Genomic DNA, 12220 nt, shown 5'->3' on the forward strand with positions numbered 1-12220 from the left:
TTAAGTCCAGTCAAAGGCGACTGTGGAGTTGCAATGCTCATCTCGCTTTCACACCGAGGGAGCCGGCGTTTGTCCACAACAGCTTTCTGGGTCATGTGGCCAGCAGGACTAAACTGCTTCTGGTGCAACAGAGCACTGAGACAGAAGCCAGAGCACATGGAAATGCCATTTACCTTCCCGCTGCAGCCGTACCTATTTGTCTACTTGCACTGGCATGCTTTCAAACTGCAAGGTTGGCAGCAGCTAGGACAGAGCAACAGGAGCTCACCCCGTCGTGTAGACACGAACTGCCAATCTTCTGATCAGCAAGCCCAAGAGGCTCAGTGGTTTAGACCACAGTGCCACCCACTCCCACCAGAGAAACAAGCACCCTGACCTTTATACCAACCAGAAGGAGAGGGATTATTTCCTCCAGTCTTGTTAAAGTATTTTTTTGTGGGGAGGGAGAGAGATGAGAACGTCTGTAAGCATTAGCCAGTTTATTAAATGTCCTTGCCTATATATCCTTGCTGGTACTGATATCCAGTATTTAAGATGCCAGGAAACAATGTTTCGTTCCCTACAAACTGTTAATTACAGAATTCTATATCTTTTCTAGAATTATAAAACATAGCTACCATAATGCTTCATGTGCTTACTTTAGATCATGACTGTACTTTTTTCCACCTCACAATATGTGTAATATAGGAAACATGTGAGGAACTTCTAGGTGCTTCCATGCTCAGTGCTTTGCTGCAGAATCTGACTAGTTCTGCAATGGCCATCAGGCACAATTGGTGTCCAAGAGGAAGGAAGAACTGTGTGCTGTGTAGACTTTAGCTTAATATAGTCTTCAAAATAGGACTTGACTAAAGCTAAGCAATTTCTAAGTGCCCAGGGGAGTTTCATGAGCAGAACAAAACCTCAAAGGGATATATTCTGACACCAAAGCACATAATTGATTCTCTTTAATTTTTGCTGCTACCTATTTGGGAACTCTGCTCGTCTAATGGTGTCAGAATAGAAGTGTTACATAATGCACAGGATGTATCATTACAATGAACATTATGTTATGTTCAGTCCACCTTTAGGGCTGCAGCTATTTTTATTTTTGTAAAATCGTCTCTCTTCTGCAACGATCAATGCTTGCTTTATTTTAGAGCCAGTTTAATGTAAACTTTCTCAGCTTATTTCACTTGCCAGTGTATCATCACTGTATTGGGCTTACTTACACCTATAGTGGACAATGGCACCAGTAGCTTTTACAGGAAATAGACTGGCCCCTTTTAATTTTTATTTTTTTTTCCCTCCATGTTTGCGTAATTCTTTTTTTCATCCGTCAATACAGAGATGACTCCATGCATGCCCAAACCTCCCAGCCCACGGTTTTATATCCGTTCACCTTGACAGAACCAGTTGATGATGAATGGAGTAAAGGGTCCGTAATCAAATAACCTCAACCAGACTAGATGCTTCAAGATGCTCATTACATGCACTGTTACGCTGTGCCCTAGCCACTCTAGGCTTGTTTTCAAAATCAGCAGAAAACAGACACTGTGCGGACCCTTCCTGCCACTGTAGACCCTCAGCCAACTTGTCCCCACTCCAGTGGTTATCAAAAAAGTCACTAAATTGGAGTGGAATGCTCCCATGCAATTCAGGAAGTCAGCACAGCTTTGCCAATAAGCATTACACACTGGATACAGATTTCATGGACCTCTTAAAGACCCTATCAATGGACAAATCAGAACCTGTTACCAAAGGATGGAGATGCTTAGTTAAATGATACCTCTGACAGGTGACTGGATTTTCCCCTTAGGCCTATTCATGATGCAATAACACTATCTATCCATGCATCTTCTGCAGCATCTATGTTTGCTAAACCATCCCAAGTAATGGGTGAAGGATCTTCTCACTGCTCCATAATAGGATCCTGCATGCATCTGCAACACCTTACTGAAGATATCTAGGGCGGCAGCATTCATGGTGGAAGCCACCATGAATTCACCACAGTTTTCAGCCTGCTCCATGGCAGGAAGTGTTGTAGCACGCAAAGCGTTATGGCTTCAACAGTGGGAAGCAGGTGCTGCTTTCAAAGTCAACCTCTCCACAGCATCTTTCCTTGAACCAGTGCCCCCCCCCAAGAACCCCAGAAACTGCCAATGATGCAATCCATGACCAACACACACTAATACTTTTTTGATTCTTACAACAGCGGATAAATGGATCCTGAATACCATCTGCTGTGGTTACTGCATAGAATTCAGCAGTCGCCCTCAACCTTGGTTCATCCCATCACCCCTCTCTGCTTCACCCTCCAGTTGCTAGATTGTGAGAGACTGTGTCTAGCTGTTACACATGTATCATGAACCCACATGCATGTTGAAGCACTCACATGTATTCATACACACGGCAATGAAAGTTTTGAGATATTTTGCTAGAGTTACAAGGTACACCAATTTATGAATATGTGCTTGCCCACTCTCACTTTGTCCATCTTTCAAATCAAGAGTTTGGAAGAACTCTTACTTTCCTGGTGAGAAAATGACTAAAATTGGCTATCCTATTTGCTTCCCCCTCTGTGTTTTGCTTTAACAAAAGGTGAAAGAAAAACTGTAATCATAGTAAGTGATTAACTGAACCTGACTATCTCTTTGTCTGCTTCCTGTACCACCATTAGCTTGAAAGCATCCATTCAGAATGTTAAGTAGATTTTAATGGTGGCTAGATTTACATGTATGGTCTTTACAGGGTGTGATATATTTTCAGGACACTTGAGATCAGGCTGGTACCAGGGTCAAGCAAGGTTCATGATGGAGAACCTCATGCCATATTTCAGTTATTTCAGTTTTACAGTTATGACATGCTAAACCATAGAAATAAGCTCAGATTCACACACCTGTTCACACAACATCTCATCAACATGGCAGCAATAGAACCGTACTGCCAAAGAACACTCATTAGGCATTTACTTGATCATGTTTGTAGTTCCCACAAAAGACCACAAAGTCTGGAGGGCAATTCTCAGTCTGAAATATCTTTACTGCTGGGTGATCTACAAAAAATTCTGACCGGAATCCTTAGCCTCCTTCAACCAACCCCTTCATCTCAACGACTTCATGACATCCATAGACTTACAGGATGGAAACCTGCATGTTCCTTTTCATCCAAAGTACCAGGAATGGCCCACACCATTACCAATTCAGAGCCCTCCCGTTCAGATTGGCCTCATCTCCAGGAGTCTCCACGAAGGTAATGGTTGCACTGGTGTCTCACCTCTGCCTCCAGGGCTTGCACATCTACTCATATTTAGACAACCTCCACCTTCTTCTACAGGTTTTTTATAGCAGCTGAATTTGGGTCTGCTATTGGTTGATGGCTGAAACGTATTTTATAAAAGACAATAGTGAAGGTTAGTCCATGAGGACAAGTGGGCAGTGCCCCACTAACCTTACTCAGCCCACCTCTGCCTTCTTATGTCCATTCAGTCCAGGGGTTGATATTGGCTGTCAGCTTTCTCCTCTTGCCTCTTGGTGTTGCCCTTTATAGAACTTACTTCCGAGCCAGCCACTCCCTCCTGCACTCAGGATCACTTCAAGGAATCATGAAAAGATCCCCGCTGGATTCGGACCCACATCTATAACAGGGAAAGAGCTTGCTCAGCATCAGGGCAGCAGCAGCAAAACGAAAAAAGCAAACATTTTATTCCAAGGTAGATGTTGGTGCTGTGATGGATTGCTGCCGCCTCATGGGCGCCGCCATTTTAGCGCAGCAGCTGTTTTGAAAACACAAGCCATAGGAGTGGAGGCAAGAGCGCCATCTGGTTATGCCCGGACAACCTTCAGCCATATTTCTGCTAATTGCCAACATGAAGCCAATTTGTCAGCTTTGACTTGTTCGTATCTGCCCATAATTACACCTCTGTGCTGCACTTTTAATATGAAAGCTACAGGAAGAAATCCAGCATGTGAAGCTCTCATGACAAAGACTTGTAAACAGGGGCGTTTAGCAGAGGAGTCTGAGGGGAAAGCCTGGAGTGCTGACTCACAATGTATGTAGGACCAAGAGACATGGACTGTGAGGGAGCTACTGCAGTGACCTGCAACACCTGTGCCATGTTTGTCTTCCTGCCTGATAATGTGCAAAATACACCTGCAGCAAGAGTAATATGGTTGCTTTACCTGAAGAGAAGGTGGGGACAAGGTGGTGCTATATATTCAAGCTGTCCTATGTACCTAAAGGTGTTTGCTAGGAGATTTTTTTTAAAAAAAAACATTGCTAGAAAAGTTTGTTCCTTTTCAAAGACAAGGAGTCCTTGAATAAGGACAGTCTCCTAGTCCTTGGGTGATAAATTCAGCTTTGATACTTTGTTTTTCTGTGTCATTGCTTGGTGACTTCCTTTGCATTTTATCCACCTCTCAGATGATTTACTCTATTTCATTTTCAGAATAAACATCCACAGGCTATAACCTTGACATGCGTAATAAAAAAATTAACATAAGTAAGTTCCTGTGATGAGTCATGGGCTAAGAAGAAAGACAATATTAATACAAGTACAAGCAAAGGCAGTAGCACCCGCCAGAGCACTCTGCTTCCTTTACCAACGCCTAAAGAACAGCAGGGATCTTTCTGTTATTGGCACATAATTTGCAGTTGTAGGTAGTTATGTATTAACACCAGCTGATCCTGTAACATTGCAGTGTGCTTTCAATTAGCTCTCTTCTTCATTTTTCAATCATATATTGCTTTTTCAGTCCTCATTCAGCTTCTCATGGCCAAGAAGGCCACAGTCTTGCAACCACCCAGTCAAGAGCCGTTTGACTGAAGTTTTTTGGATTAGTAGACTTTAGAAAGTTTCTACATTATTACATTATTAAATAATCTAGCTAAATTCTAGATTAAAGCAATTTATTAACTGCTGGGTAAAATGGATGCTGTTTAGGGTGTGTTATTGGCTAATAGCACATCCCTGTATTCCCGCAGCAGAGGTTTTGGTACTGACTGTGGTAGTGTATTTGTTTACCAGCAGCAAGATGTTATATATAGGTGAAGGGGAACCTGTGACCACTTAGCCCTCACCCAGAAGAAGCAAGGATGAGGCATGTTTAAAACAAAACAGGAACATTATTTGTTCATGCTCAAAGGCATTATAGCTTAGTGGTTACTTTTGCAAGGCACAATACTTTATTTCAAACAGACTTTCAATGAAGTATAAAGGATTGCATTTAGAGGGGGAAATGGTTAGATATGATCCCTCTACAGAAGTTCTTCCACATGCTGATAGAGTTCTTTCAATCCTAGCCATACCCATAATTTTTTAAAAGCTCAGATATAATTACTACAATGTGTGGAATTGTGATCTGCTTAGGACTAAAATGAGAGTTTAGGTACTTTAAAGACCAGTCATTTGTTGTATTCCTTCCCTGATAACATACATCTTTGTTCTCTTTTTAGGGATCCAAGATTTCCCTGAAAATATAAAGTGCTGTAAGTGTTTAACAATAATTGAAGCCAGTGTCAATCCTATTTCTAAGTGAGTATCTGTCAATGAAGTTAAATGTTTCCTCTTATATATGTTCAGTGGTTTGCATATTAATGTATGTAATGTAAAGTGAAGGGATTGTCATTTGGTTATAATGAAGCTAATGTAAAGTGAAGGTATAACACGTGGATGGGATTGTCATTTGGTTATAATGAAGCTATGCAAGAAATTTTTGTCCAAACTGTGGGAGGCAGTGGAAGACAGGAGTGCCTGGTGTGCTCTGGTCCATGGGGTCACAAAGAGTCGGACACGACTAAACGACTAAACAACAACAAGAAATTGAGTGAAGTGTAAAATAGCCTTACAGCAAATTCTGCAGTGACTGCTAGGAAAAAAGGTGGATACATTTTAAGAGTTGTACTGATTTAGTTTTCTATATTGTATTTTTATTTTCAATTAGGATTTATTTCTACAAAAACATACACAAACAAAATTTCAATATTGTAAGTTTTTAGGGTTATTGAAGAGGGTATGAAGGCTGATGCCATGCAGAACCCAATATGAGGAACACGATAAGCTCCCAGTTTATAAAAACCATTTTCCAGCACTTTTTAGGAACATGGATAAGTCAGACCATTGATTTATCTTGCTCAAAAATTTGAGAAAGGTAAACTCTGCCTTAGGAATCCACATGGGTGTGAACCGAAAGAGGCATAGCAATCCCTGGAGCTTGTAGTGGTTTAAGGAGGATTATATTTACTTTTATTTTTAAAAGTATTTTCATGCTGCTACTCATATACAAATCAAACATATATATGTATAATAAAAACCATATAAAAATTAAAAATCAGAAATCAACTCCTACAGAGAGATATTTTCTTAATTGCCTGCACGAGGTTGGAAACAGAGAAAAGTTATCAGCAAATGTTTAAAGATTAAAACAGAAGATGCCTGCTGAATCTCTTCCCTGTTTCCCAGGCACAGGAGCCACCCACCAAAAAAGGCTCAACCTTCCCAGGATTCAAGCACAGTTTATTAGTCCCCATGGGGGCAACCACTACATTCAGAGTTTTTGCATCCTCTCCTGATTTCAGATGTCATGCAGAAATAGAGCTGTGTGTCATCAGCATAGTGACACCTTACTCCAAAACTCCTAATGACCATTCCCAGTGGCTTCATATAGATGTTAAATAGTACTGGGGAGAGAATAATACCTTGTGGAACCCTGTAGCACAAGTGCCAGGGGACCAAGGAGTTCTCATCCAGTGCTGCTCTTGGAACACAGTCCTGAAAGTAAGAATGGAGCCATAATAATATGGTGCCTCCAATACCCATCTCACTCGAGGATATCATAGTCAACAATATCAAAAGCCGCTGAGATACTGAGCAGAATTAACGGGGTTGCATTTCCCTGTGTCTCACACAATAAGGGAATCCATTAGGGTGAAAAGGGCTAAAGTTTGGTTCTGAAATTGACTCTGAGTCCGGATTGTAATGGATCAGATAAGCGGTCTCATCCTTGAACTTGATTTCAGTGGGAATGGAAATCAGTATGCCAGCTCCAAAGCTGGCATGTTGAGAGACCTTCCTTTTCCCCTCTCTGCTATTAGAGCACCAGTGTTGGAGGAGTGAGAACTGTAAAAAGGAGGCCTTCATGGGTTGGCCTGCTTCACTAGCAGATCTCTCTTTCCACACAGAGAGGGTGACCTGCAAAATCTTACAGCCCTTGGAATGCCTTGGTAGGAACCATAGAATTGTGCCCTTCAAAACTTGAATTGATTCATATGGTAGCATATTTGCCAGCCAGTGTTGTCCATGTGGATCATAGTAAGCCAGTGCTGAAAGAGCTGCATTGGCTGCATTTTTTTCATAGATCAATTCACATTGCTGATTGTGATGGCCACCTCCCAGCCACCATGGGTCCCTTTCCGTCTGAGGGCAGGGTGTTCCCTGATAATACAGAGTGTACCCCTCTGTTCAGTCCAGTCTCCCACTTTAAATAACAGCTGTTGCCAGACAAGGGATAAATTAATTAGCTTCCAAAATTTCCTGGGATCTCTTAGGATAGCAATGTATTAAAGCTTCTAAGTGCAAGGGTGTTATAATTAAGAGAGAATACACCATGGCAAACTAAGGCCCGGGGGCCAGATCTGGCCCAATCGCCTTCTAAATCTGGCCCACGGACAGTACGGGAATCACTGTGTTTTTACATGAGTAGAATGTGTGCTTTTATTTAAAATGCATCTCTGGGTTATTTGTGGGGCATAGGAATTCGTTCATTCCCCCCAAAAAATATAGTCCGGCCCCCCCACAAGGTCTGAGGGACAGTGGATCAGCCCCCTGCTGAAAAGGTTTGCTGACCGCTGGAGTACACCATGTTTATGAAGCAGGTTCTAAAGTTTACTAAAACAGAAAAAATGAACTTTTTTGGAGGTGGGGAAGATATGCCATGCAAAAGTTACACAAACCCACTATATTTTCTTTGGAGCAAAATAAAGCAGTTCAAAACACCATCCACTTTCCCAGGACTAAACTGTCCCCGAACTCATCTGATTTGCAAAAGAATCTTAATCTGCTTTGTATTCCTCTTTCATGGGTCTTGTCACAGGATGCCTGGGGTTGCCAGGGGAGGAGCATAGGTAACAATAAATGACATGACAACTGGATCAACCACTGTATGGGAAGGAGTACTAACTTGTTCTTTCCAGGGTAGGTGTCAGGAGCCCTGTGAAGGTATCACGGAGTGGGGGTTGAGTCTGGAGGAACAATGGGAGGAGCTCAGAGAGCAGGAGTTGTATGATCCTGGAGTGAGTCACAGTAGGTTATAAGCTGCCCCCTCTGAGCCTCAAAAGGTATTTGATCTCTGGAAGAACCCAGTGTTCTGGGGTTGGAGAGTTAGACCATGGGAAACGCCCAGGTGGGATAATAGAGAAGTGTCCCACCCCTCTCTCACTCCTCAGTGGCCTGACAGCCACAGGTGACACAGCTAACTTGGAACTTGCCTTATGTGCTGATGTGAACTACACCTTGAGAACTGACAGAAATGGAGTTGTGAGTTAAAGTTCTTAACTGAAGGGGGAGAGTTTCCCTCAGGCCTAGAGTACTGGTCCTGCACGTACTTCCCATCCAGCATGGAAACTCCTTCAGCATCAGCGGAGGAGCTCATGCAGATTGTAGAGGCACAGCCCGTGCTGACAGGGGATAATAAAGAGCAAAGACCACTGTGGAAAGATGGGTCATTATTTGACGGCATGTCCCGCCAAAGTGGTTGTCAAGACACTGGCACCGGAAAACTCCCAATCCTAGCTCTTGAACAAGTCCAGGAGCTGGGACCAAAGAAGAAATGTGGACCTCCCATGGAGTCCCCGAGATGCCACTGCTGCGCAAACCAGCTATCTTACCCGATGTTCTGCATCTCCTGTTGAGGGAAAGGGGTACCCACTTGAGTCGTGATCGACTCAGAGCAGCCAGCGACTTTATGGACTGAGACTTTGTCAAGCAGCACAAGATATGGTTGTGGAAGCTCAACAAGCTGCTCACTATGGAGACCATTGTCCCAAGGGGGGCAGTGCTGGTGTCAGGTGTTGTCACCCATGCAGTCACTTCACTTCTTTTTGGAATTAATTGCTGGGCCACCAGAAGAACTTGAAATTTCATCTGGCAACCCTGTTGGGTTTTCTCATTGTCTTGGTGTTGACCTGGCTCACTTTGCATGATCCATGCATCTCCCTGGGGCAGATATCATTGGCCTTCTCCTCAGACTACTGTCAGCATTGCCAGGGGACCCGAGCTGTTCTGGCCATGAGAGCCCTATCACAAGACTCTGGGGAGACCTTGCCACCTCTCACAGGCAAGAAGCGCTCCCTCATTCAATTACACAAATTCAAAGAAGATGTAACACAGACCCAAATAAGAATAATTATGGTCATTTATGGGCGGGGGTGGGGTGGGGATGGCAGCACATTTCATAGATAGAGCATAGTACTCATCCTGCATAAAATGGTATGTTCTCTTGGTAACAGTAAAAATAATGTTTAATTCCAGAGGTTGTAAAAAGTGTCATTGATATAATTTGCTTGTAATTTCAAAATTAAATCCACTACCAGAAAGCTTACACAGACAAATTAATGGGATGATGTAATATTAAATAATTAGGTGCATAAATATCAACGTAAAAGAGCAAGATAGTGTATCATTTGCTGCAATAGATGGCAAAATGTTAGATCTAAGAAGCAGCTCAAAATATTTTATCTATTCACTGTATAGCAATGAAGGTGTGAGTTAGGGTATGTATCTGCAGGGACTTACTTATATTGTTCCCATAGTAACAACAGTATGAAAGCTAAAGCTTTAACTTGTTTTTTAGGCTCCCAGATGGCTTTACGCAGCTTTTAAACCTGACCCAGCTCTACCTAAATGATGCCTTTCTGGAATTTCTTCCAGCTAATTTTGGAAGGTAAGCACAAATTGTGACACTTCCCTTTTATGAAAAAGCATGTGGATTTTAATTTTTTGATTGAGGGAGTTTTTAACCAAGGAGGAGGAGGAGACTAAGAGGAAATATGGTAGCCATCATCAAATATCTGAAGGACTGTCGCATGGAAGATCAAGTAAGCTTGTTTTCTCCTGCTACAAGAGGGTAGGACGTGAAACAAAGGATTCAAGTTACAAGAACTAAACATTAGGGAGAACTTTCTGGATGTTTTTAAACAGAGATTGGATGGCCATCTGTCATGGATGATTTAGCTGAGATTCCTACATTATAGGGGATTGGACTAGATGACCCTTGGGGTCCCTTCCAGCTCTACGGTTCTATGATTCTTTGATAGTTTACAAACTATCATTCTAGTTTTTACTTTTTGATAGCTGTGATAACCCTTTCTTTCTGAATTAGAAGTGCAATCATGTCTACTCAGAAGTAAATCCCGTTGTGTACCCTATATGACTGAAGACTTAATTGGTGTTTCTTAGGGTAACCTGACTTGGAGAAAGAGATCCTACTACTATTGTAATGAGAGATTGATAGAGATGGAAGAGGGATAATTCTGAGCTGAATGACATCAGAGCTTAAACCCCCACACCAACAGGCTATACAGTAGACTGCTGAGGCCCAGTCTTTAATCAACAACACCAGGAGTGGGGCAGTACCGCTACTTAACTGTGCAGTGAGGGGGGCAAGGTTAGGGACACACACCAGTAGAGCCAGTCAGGTGTTTCCGCCAATGTGCCCATGCTAACCTGACTTTGGCACCACCCCTTCATCCAGTACATTACAGTGATGCCATTATTGGGAGGCCATCACCACAGCACCACCCTGACCCACTGACTGCTCCTGCTGCTACAACAGTCAACATAAAATGGAATGAAATTTGCCAGTAAATGTATTTCAATGTGCTTTTGGACACTGAGGTCTGCTGAAATGTGATGGGGCATCCCCCCCCCCGGGGTTGAGAAGAAACAACAGTGTTTTCTGACTTGTAAAATAAATATATTTGAGAACAAGTAGGCAACTTGCCGCCTATTGCTTTTAAACTGTTAACATTTGTTAGCAATTGCTTTTGCATGTAACTGCAAACCATGGTTTGACACAATGGGACCAAGCCCTTTGATTGCAGACTTTCCACTTTAACTCATTTCAGGTGAGATACTCAGATTCCGCTTAAATATTGCAGCAAAAGTAACAAACGACAGTTTGAAAGTTGCTCACACTTCTGTTTTGCTTTAATGTATGGATCAGCTCTGACTCATAGCATCTAATATAATTTACTTTCTCAATGTACTTTCTACATTTTCTATCTACCAGTGGAGGTATTTGACGGTGTGTTTTTAGACACCTTAGTTACCTAAACTAATGTAGTAGCATTCTTTTAGCATACCATCTGGATCTTCCAATAATAAAAGTTAGACTAATGTGGAGTGGGATTTTGACATTGCCACATTATTATTTTTGTTGTTTCCTGTTCTATTTCAGGGGAGGCGTTAACCCATAAAGCCATAGAGACTTCTAAATTGTATTGGCTTGTTTGTCAGGGGGGAAATAATAACATGGTGGGAATTTGCTTGAATTGTTCAAGTTATATGAATGTTAAAATAATTTGAGCAAACGAAAGCTCTTCTAGCTCTTCCAGATAATAATGCATTACATAGTTTTAATAGCTTTCCAAATTGTAGTTTAGCTTCTTTAAGCAGATCAGTTTAGTTTGCTTTAGATACATAGTGAGAGCCTTAGGCTATCAGTGGTTATGTGAGAATCAACTGTGTGTGATTCACACAGGAAGCATTTGCATATTTCATATGAAATTACATTGTTTGCTCTCTGGAGGATGACAAGTGTATTTATCCTTATCAAAAATTACAAACATTGTGGGAATATGTTTTGCTGGGATCCTTGAGAGAACATTAGAATAGTTTCTCTTTTCTTGTGTCCCTCTTCTTATCTTAATTTTCTCTTTTAATAGAATCATAGAATTATAGAGTTGGAAGAGACAATGAGGGTCAGCTAGTCCAACCCTCTACAATTCAGGAATCTCAACTAGATCATACATGACAAATGGCCGTCCAAGCTCTGCTTAAAAACCTCTAAGGCAGTGTTTCCCAACCGGTGTTCCGCGGCACACTAGTGTGCCGCAAGACGTTGCCTGGTGTGCCGTGGGAGGGAGGCGGGCGAGTCCGGCGGCGAAAGGCGGGGCGGCGGCGGCGGCGAGCACACGCGGGGCGGCGAGCGAGCTCCCTCCCAAATCCCATCGCCGCTCGCTTCGG

General features: G+C 42.4%; 1 protein-coding gene and 1 long non-coding RNA gene across 19 annotated transcripts in view; one reads left to right on the plus strand and one right to left on the minus strand.

Moving 5' to 3' along the window:
• LOC309344680 overlaps nucleotides 1–9253 on the minus strand; it is a 37278-nt gene extending 28025 nt beyond the window's left edge. Inside the window, exons 1-2 of the long non-coding RNA XR_014157845.1 lie at nucleotides 8863–9253; nucleotides 3444–3616 (exon numbers count right to left, since the gene is read on the minus strand). This is a non-coding gene — a long non-coding RNA (uncharacterized lncRNA). The remainder of the gene's footprint in view (nucleotides 1–3443; nucleotides 3617–8862) is intronic.
• LRRC7 (leucine rich repeat containing 7) overlaps nucleotides 1–12220 on the plus strand; it is a 196784-nt gene that overhangs the window by 70631 nt on the left and 113933 nt on the right. For 17 of the 18 annotated variants that reach the window (XR_014157776.1, XR_014157777.1, XR_014157778.1 and 14 more), the window contains 2 exons: nucleotides 5434–5512; nucleotides 9828–9917. Coding sequence is in view for 15 of the 18 variants with exons in the window: in XM_081867115.1 (XP_081723241.1) it covers nucleotides 5434–5512; nucleotides 9828–9917 (169 nt within the window). In the remaining 3 variants the exon portion in view is untranslated. Of the gene's footprint in view, nucleotides 1–5433; nucleotides 5513–8100; nucleotides 8247–9827; nucleotides 9918–12220 lie in introns of those variants that run through there. The other variant, XM_081867116.1, reaches the window with a different exon arrangement.

The sequence above is a fragment of the Podarcis erhardii genome (assembly GCF_964252035.2).
Source record: "Podarcis erhardii genome assembly, chromosome: 6".
NCBI lineage: Eukaryota > Metazoa > Chordata > Lepidosauria > Squamata > Lacertidae > Podarcis > Podarcis erhardii.